The sequence below is a fragment of the Entelurus aequoreus genome, linkage group LG26, assembly GCF_033978785.1.
Source record: "Entelurus aequoreus isolate RoL-2023_Sb linkage group LG26, RoL_Eaeq_v1.1, whole genome shotgun sequence".
In the NCBI taxonomy this organism is placed as follows: domain Eukaryota; kingdom Metazoa; phylum Chordata; class Actinopteri; order Syngnathiformes; family Syngnathidae; genus Entelurus; species Entelurus aequoreus.
Window position 1 is genome coordinate 7,916,681 of NC_084756.1, and position 8,592 is coordinate 7,925,272.

At 38.8% G+C, this 8,592-nt stretch overlaps 1 protein-coding gene across 3 annotated transcripts in view; it reads right to left on the reverse strand.

Annotated features, from left to right (window-relative positions):
- The window catches only part of lactbl1b (lactamase, beta-like 1b), a 56,616-nt gene that overhangs the window by 18,887 nt on the left and 29,137 nt on the right, over positions 1-8,592 (reverse strand). For all 3 annotated transcript variants that reach the window (XM_062037728.1, XM_062037729.1, XM_062037730.1), the window contains one exon: positions 4,933-5,039. In XM_062037728.1, the coding sequence (XP_061893712.1) occupies positions 4,933-5,039 (107 nt within the window). The remainder of the gene's footprint in view (positions 1-4,932; positions 5,040-8,592) is intronic.

Sequence of the window (8,592 nt, forward strand, 5' to 3'; positions counted from 1 at the left end):
TCTTGCAAAATAGTGACATTTTTTGAGTAAAATGATGACTTTTGTCATAATTCTGCCAAGTAGAATTCCGATTATCATTATAATATTGCCGAAATGTTAAAGTTTTCTTAAGAAATTGTGACTTTTGTCAAGTAAAATTATGACTCTTTTATTAAAATTGCCAACATTTTAAGCTTTTCTTGTAAAATTGCGACTGTTATTGAGTAAAATTCCAATTTTTATCATAATATTGCACAAATGTTCAGTTTTTCTTCTAAAATTTTGACTTGCGTTAAGTAAAATGACGACTTTTATTATAATACTGCCAACATTCTAAGTTTTTCTTGTGAAATGTGACCTTTTTCTTGTGAAATTCCAACTAATTTTTCACAACCAGCTTTTTTATATATGCATAGTATGTATATATTATTAATGTCATATATATATATATATATATATATATATATATATATATATATATATATATATATATATATATATATATATATATATAATAGATCTAGAAAGGGTGGTCCTAAAAAGGTCTTAAGAAGATAACAAATACAAAGTGTGTGTGCGTGTGTGCGCGTGTGTGTGTGAGTGAGTGTGTGTGTGTGTGTGTGTGTGCACGTGTGTGTGCACGTGTGTGTTTTCTTGTATTTCTACCCTTCTTGAGACATCCACAAGGAAAAGTTATTGTTTTTATACTGCATTACCGTGTATGGAAGTTGTTGTTTTTATACTGCATTACTGTATATGGAAGTTGTTGTTTTTATACTGCATTACTGTATATGGAAGTTGTTGTTTTTGTACTGCATTATCATAAATGGAAGTTTTTGTTTTTATACTGCATTACCGTATATGGACGTTGTTGTTTTTATACTACATTACTGTATATAGAAGTTGTTGTTTTTATACTGCATTATCATAAATGGAAGTTTTTGTTTTTATACTGCATTACCATATATAGAAGTTTTTGTTTTTATACTGCATTATCATAAATGGAAGTTTTTGTTTTTATACTGCATTACCATATATAGAAGTTATTGTTTTTATACGGCATTACCATATATATGGACGTTGTTGTTTTTATGCTACATTACTGTATAAGGAAGTTGTTGTTTTTGTACTGCATTACCGTATATGGAAGTTGTTGGTTTTATACTTCATTACTGTATAAGGAAGTTGTTGGTTTTATACTGCATTACCGTATATCATGGGTGTCAAACTCTGGCCCGTGGGCCAAATTTGGCCCACCGTGTAATTTAATTTGGCCCTTTAGGCAATATCAAATTAACACTAAAGCTGGCCCGCCGATTATATACAGCGGCGGTGCCGCGGTAACACCGCATTCACCGCTAATTCTCATACTTGTCAATCCTCCCGGGAGACTCCCAAATTTCAGTTCCCCTCCGGAAAATCTGCCCCGAGCTGTCATCACGTCCGCTTTCCATCCAGTCCAACGACGTGCTGGCTCAGTCACATAACATGTGCGGCTTCTGCACGCACCAACACAATTGAATGCAACGCATACTTGTTTAACAGCCATACAGGTTACACTGAGGGTGACCGTATAAATAACTTTAACACTGTTACAAATATGCGCCACACTGTGAACCCACACCAAACAAGAATGACAAACACATTTCGGGAGAACATCCGCACCGTAACACAACATAAACAAATACCCAACATAAACAAATACCCAGAATCCTTTGCAGCCCCCCCCACACACACACACACCTTGTAGCGTCCCGGAAGAGTTAGTGCTGCAAAGGGTTCTGGGTATTTGTTCTGTTGTGTTACGGTGCGGATGTTCTCCCGAAATGTGTTTGTCATTCTTGTTTGGTGTGGGTTCACAGGGTGGCGCATATTTGTAACAGTGTTAAAGTTGTTTATACGGTCACCCTCAGTGTGACCTGTATGGCTGTTGACGTGACGACAGCTCGTAGAGGACGTTAAAGGCAGTGCCTTTAAGGCTCGCCCCCAAGACTGTGGTCCGGGTGGAATACGAGAAAATGGTTGCCCCGGGAGATTTTCGGGAGGGGAAATTCCTGGGAAATCCGGGTGGGCTGGCAAGTATGCTCTACCGCCGTGTGCGCACAGTTTGCTGAAAAACTCAGTGTACTCGGCGCTGAGTTTAGCCGGCCATTTGGCGACTTTGATGGTCAGAAATGTAGATTTGAACTGCTTAGTAATCCCTTGGCAGTTGATGTGGAAAAAGCACCAACTAACCTCCAAATGGAGCTGATTGAACTCCAGTGTGATGACACGCTGAAGTCAAAGTATGATGCTGTTGGCGCCGCACAATTTCCACAATTCATCCCTGACACAATGCATCACCCAAGCTGCTCAATTGCTCTCCATGTTCTTCAGCACTTATCTACGTGAGCAACTTTTCTCCTCAATGAAGATGAGGAAAACGTCTCACAGGATACGTCTGACTGATGAACACCTTGGTTGGATAATAAAGGTTGCCTCAGCTCAAAGCCTGAGTCCCGACATATAATGAACTAGCATCCAAGAAAAGATGGCAGGTATCTGGCTTGGGCACATCAGATTAGATTATTGTGTTGCAAACTGAGCAGTTTAAAGTCCTGAATGGTTGGTTTATTCATTGTTATTTTATTTTCAAATTCATTAGCCTGTGGAAAAAGTTAATGTTGATATTTACCTCAGAAGGCTGCAAATAGAAAAGAGGCATTACATTTTTATTTAAATTGTATTTGATATGCCATTGATATTTTTTAATTATTATTATTATTATTATTTGAAACTCGATTCTGCATGTCACTATAAAGTTATATAAGCCTTGCTTGTTCAATATTCAATGCAAAACTTGTTTGGGTCCCTATTAAAAGGTTAGTTTGTTCAACCTTGGCCCGCGGCTTTGTTCAGTTTTAAATTTTGGCCCACTCTTTATTTGAGTTTGACACCCCTGCCGTATATGGAAGTTGTTGTTTTTATACTGCATTACCGTATATGGAAGTTGTTGTTTTTATACTGCATTACTGTGTATGGAAGTTGTTGATTTTATACTGCATTACTGTGTATGGAAGTTGTTGATTTTATACTGCATTACTGTATATGGAAGTTGTTGATTTTATACTGCATTACCGTATATGGAAGTTGTTGTTTTTATACTGCATTACCGTATATGGAAGTTGTTGTTTTTATACTGCATTACCGTATATGGAAGTTGTTGTTTTTATACTGCATTACCGTATATGGAAGTTGTTGTTTTTATACTGCATTACTGTATATGGAAGTTGTTGATTTTATACTGCATTACCGTATATGGAAGTTGTTGTTTTTATACTGCATTACCGTATATGGAAGTTGTTGTTTTTATACTGCATTACCGTATATGGAAGTTGTTGTTTTTATACTGCATTACTGTGTATGGAAGTTGTTGATTTTATACTGCATTACCGTATATGGAAGTTGTTGTTTTTATACTGCATTACCGTATATGGAAGTTGTTGTTTTTATACTGCATTACCGTATATGGAAGTTGTTGTTTTTATACTGCATTACCGTATATGGAAGTTGTTGTTTTTATACTGCATTACTGTGTATGGAAGTTGTTGATTTTATACTGCATTACCGTATATGGAAGTTGTTGTTTTTATACTGCATTACCGTATATGGAAGTTGTTGTTTTTATACTGCATTACCGTATATGGAAGTTGTTGTTTTTATACTGCATTACTGTGTATGGAAGTTGTTGATTTTATACTGCATTACCGTATAGGGAAGTTGTTGTTTTTATACTGCATTACCGTATATGGAAGTTGTTGTTTTTATACTGCATTACCGTATATGGAAGTTGTTGTTTTTATACTGCATTACTGTGTATGGAAGTTGTTGATTTTATACTGCATTACCGTATATGGAAGTTGTTGATTTTATACTGCATTACCGTATATGGAAGTTTTGATCATCTCTACATTCATGTTGTACTTATGACTTGGGGCACATTTTGTGGCCGCACATAAATATGCTGAAATAATATGTATCCCCTTCTAACTTCATGTGTGATTCATGAAATGAGTCCAAATCGACAAGTTTTGTTGTAGATTAAAATTTACTTTAATATTATTATTAATGTCAGCTTCTGATAGACTTGAAATGAACACCAATGGGAGCATTTTAAAATTGTATTATCACATTCACGTTTATTCAGGAAGTATAAATGACGACAAATGAAGATAGAATACTATTAACTGGAACATGTAAGTGTAAACAAAAACATTTTCAGAATGGTCTGTTTTTAAACAAAGAAAACAATCTAAAGTTGTCTTTATTCTTAAGTTATCATGCCATGATTTTACCCACTTGGGAGTAGATTTTTTTCCATGTGGCCCCTGAACTAAAATGACTTTGACACCCTGGTGTGAATTCTGAGAGAGTTGTTTATTCAGGACAATGCACATTGATGAACAATCTGATTTACAGATTGTAAAAGAGCCACATTATAGCACATTTGCTAGTTCACATCTGTCGTCCCAAAACAAAAACACGGAAGTACAATGAAACATCACAATTTCCAAAACACAGACACCAAAAATAAAAACAATACAATTAGTCAAATAACAATTTAAAATGCTTATGTACATGTTAGTTCCTATTTTTATGTTTTTAATACATTTGCAAGAAAAAAAATAGTTTCACGTCGTCATTTGGGGTATTGTGTGTAGAATTTTGAGGACAAAAATGTAATTATTCTTATTTAATTACATACATACATATATTTATATATAAAGTATTATCAAACACATTTTTTAATTGATATTGATTACGTGTCTATCGATAAATATATGGACTAGTTTCATCATTGTTTCCCCCGTACAAAACTCTTGCCCTATTCTAGCACCAGAAAAGAAACAGCTTGCCCAAACACAAGTACCAACAAGGGAAGACACAGCCGCTGGTATAAAAACCTCATCCTACCTTTTCCAGAGCATCTTTCAGACTGGGAATGGGATGCTGCAGTGGTAGAGGCTCGGGGAAGCGGGGACACCTCATTTCGAGTTTGGAGTTGCGACCCAGCACTTCATCTTCAAAGAAAAAGAGCAATTGATTTGATATTAGAATAATCTGAAGCTCAAGTAATGCGTAACCATAGTTGGCTAAACTTCATGAATTCTCCTCTGTCGTACCTGCATCCATCCATCGGATTAGAGGGTGGTTGAAGTGCTATCCATTGCGTTTCTACATGCGCTACCTGAAGCTCTTAGGCTATTATTAACATTTTTAGTCTGAAGACGTAACGATGCATGTCGGACCCAAGACACGTATCATTCCCCATTTATGTCAGCACATACAGATGTGGAGTGACGTGAAGATAACACGGACACAAGTCACACTTTTCTACTTCCACATGTCCATTGTGTTAAACTAAGAATTCAGCATTTCATTTGTGTCCAAAACGTACTGAGTAGTGACATCACAACTAACTGGGAAAAAAAAAAATCGGGAGAATTTGCGTGTGAATATATATATATATAAATAATATATATATATATATATATATATATATATATATATATATATATATATATATATATATATATATATATATATATATATAAAAAAATCGGGAGAATTTGCGTGTGAATATATATATATATATATATATATATATATATATATATATATATATATATATATATATATATATATATATATATATATATATATATATATATATATATATATATATATATATATATATATATATATATATATATATATATATATATATATATATATATATATATATAAAACATTTTTTTTCCCCCAGTTAGTTGTGATGCCACTACTCAGTACGTTTTGGACACAAATGAAATGCTAAATGCTTATTTTAACACAATGAACACTTGGAAGTAGAAAAGTGTGACTTATATCCGTGTTATCTTCACATCACTGCACATTTGTATGTGCTGACATAAATGGGGAAAGATACAACATACATCGTTACGTCTTCAGACTAAAAATGTTAATAATAGCCTAAGAGCTGCAGGCAGCACATGTAGAAACGCAATGGAGAGCACTTCAACCACCCTCTAATCCGATATATATATACACATAAACATATATATATATATATATATATATATATATATATATATATATATATATATATATATATATATATATATATATATATATATATATATATATATATATATACATACATATGTGTATATATATATATATATATATATATATATATATATATATATATATATATATATATATATATATATACATACATATGTGTATATATATATATATATATATATATATATATATATATATATATATATATATATATATATATATATATATATATATATATATATATATATATATATATATATATATATACATACATATGTGTATATATATATATATATATATATATATATATATATATATATATATATATATATATATATATATATATATATATATATATATATATATATATATATATATGTATATCTATATATATACATATACACCACTTTTTGCAGCTATTACTGTCATGTCTGTGTTAATCATGTTTTTGTTTTGCTTGGGTTTTGGGCTCTTTTTTTAGTTCCTGGTTGCACTTCCTTGTTTGGTTTGGTTTTCATGGTCACCCATTAGTTTTCACCTGTCTTGTCACGCACCTGTTTCACATCCTCATGTCACGCAACTGTCTCACGTTTTCACTAATCATGTCAGTATTTAAGGCCATTGTTGCCAGGCAGTCGGCCTGGCGACATCACTCTGTTCACCTCTGCGCACTTCATGCCTTATCAAGTAAGTTTTTTCTATTCATGCCACAGTTAGCGACTTTTGTTCATGTCCTTAGTTTTTTGCCCACGTGCAAGTTTTTGTTTCATAGTCAAGTTTGTACCTCCGCCTTGTGCGCGCCTTTAGTTTGTTCCTTTTGTTATAGTAAAAAATAAATATGTCCTTAACTTCAAGCCATGTCCCCTCCAACTATTATTGCATCTCGGAAAAACGAACCCGCCATAGTCCACATCATGACAGAATGTCGCCAGCACAAGAACGTTTTCCCGCAAAAAAGTTGGACGAGGGAGCGTGGGAAATCCTGCGCGCTATGGAAGCGGAAACACTGCGCTTTTCCCCCAGGGAGCGCAGTGGGATGATGTGGGGGCCCGGAGGCAAGCTGGTGCCGATCGGCGCGTCACTCCCGCCCCGGAAACGTTGCCAAGGAAAGACTTCCGCGAGTGGACAGGATGCACCACTCCTGCGGGCTCCACCCCCTCCGGGCGGAAATAGAAGACAACCAGCCTGGCAGCTCAAGGAGCACGCCACAGACCTGGAGATTTTTTTTCCAAATTCTTTATCCTGTCAATCCAAGCCACCCAAATTCCATGCCCCGCCCCCCAGGACTCAAGCCACGCCCAAGTCACAATTTTTTTTTCACCCACAAAAGCCCAGGTGGGGGGGAAAGAAAGACTTTTTGGACAGTTTGGAGGGGAGGATTCTGCCCCCCCTCCTGACCACCCTCCACCCACCCAAAGAAACGATTCCAGACCGCAGGGCGCGCGTCTGGTATCCGCTCCTTGAGGGGGGGGCTAGGGCTGGGAATTGTTCAGGTGGGGTGGCTCAGCATCATCACGCCAAGCCACAGCCTCCAGCACGACCACCACCACCAGTCTTTCATCACGCCAAGCCACAGCCACCAGCTCGGCCACCACCACCTGTCTTTCGACCTGCCAAGCCACAGCCACCAGCACGGCCGCCACCACCAGTCTTTCGACCTGCCAAGCCACAGCCTCCAGCTAGGCCACCTCCACCAGCTCCACGCCAAGCTCCACCACGCCAAGCGCCACCAGTCACAGCTCCACGCCAAGCGCCACCAGTCGCAGCTCCACGCCAAGCGCCACCAGTCGCAGCTCCACGCCAAGCGCCACCAGTCGCAGCTCCACGCCAAGCGCCACCAGTCGCAACTCCACGCCAAGCGCCACCCGTGGTAGCTCCAAGCCAATTTCCGCTACCTGCTCCACGCCAAGTTCCGCTACCTGCTCCACGCCGCCAAGTGCCGCCAGTCGCAGCTCCACGCCGCCAAGTGCCGCCAGTCGCAGCTCCACGACGCCCAGTGCCGCCAGTCGCAGCTCCACGACGCCCAGTGCCGCCAGTCGCAGCTCCACGACGCCCAGTGCCGCCAGTCGCAGCTCCACGACGCCCAGTGCCGCCAGTCGCAGCTCCACGACGCCCAGTGCCGCCAGTCGCAGCTCCACGCCGCCAAGTGCCGCCAGTCGCAGCTCCACACCGCCAAGTGCCGCCAGTCGCAGCTCCACGACGCCCAGTGCCGCCAGTCGCAGCTCCACGACGCCCAGTGCCGCCAGTCGCAGCTCCACGACGCCCAGTGCCGCCAGTCGCAGCTCCACGACGCCCAGTGCCGCCAGTCGCAGCTCCACGACGCCCAGTGCCACCAGTCGCAGCTACACGACGCCCAGTGCCGCCAGTCGCAGCTCCACTACGCCCAGTGCCGCCAGTCGCAGCTCCACGCCAAGACCAAGACACACCATGCCAAGACCAAGTCCAAGACCCCCCATGCCAAGACACACCATGCCAAGACCAAGTCCA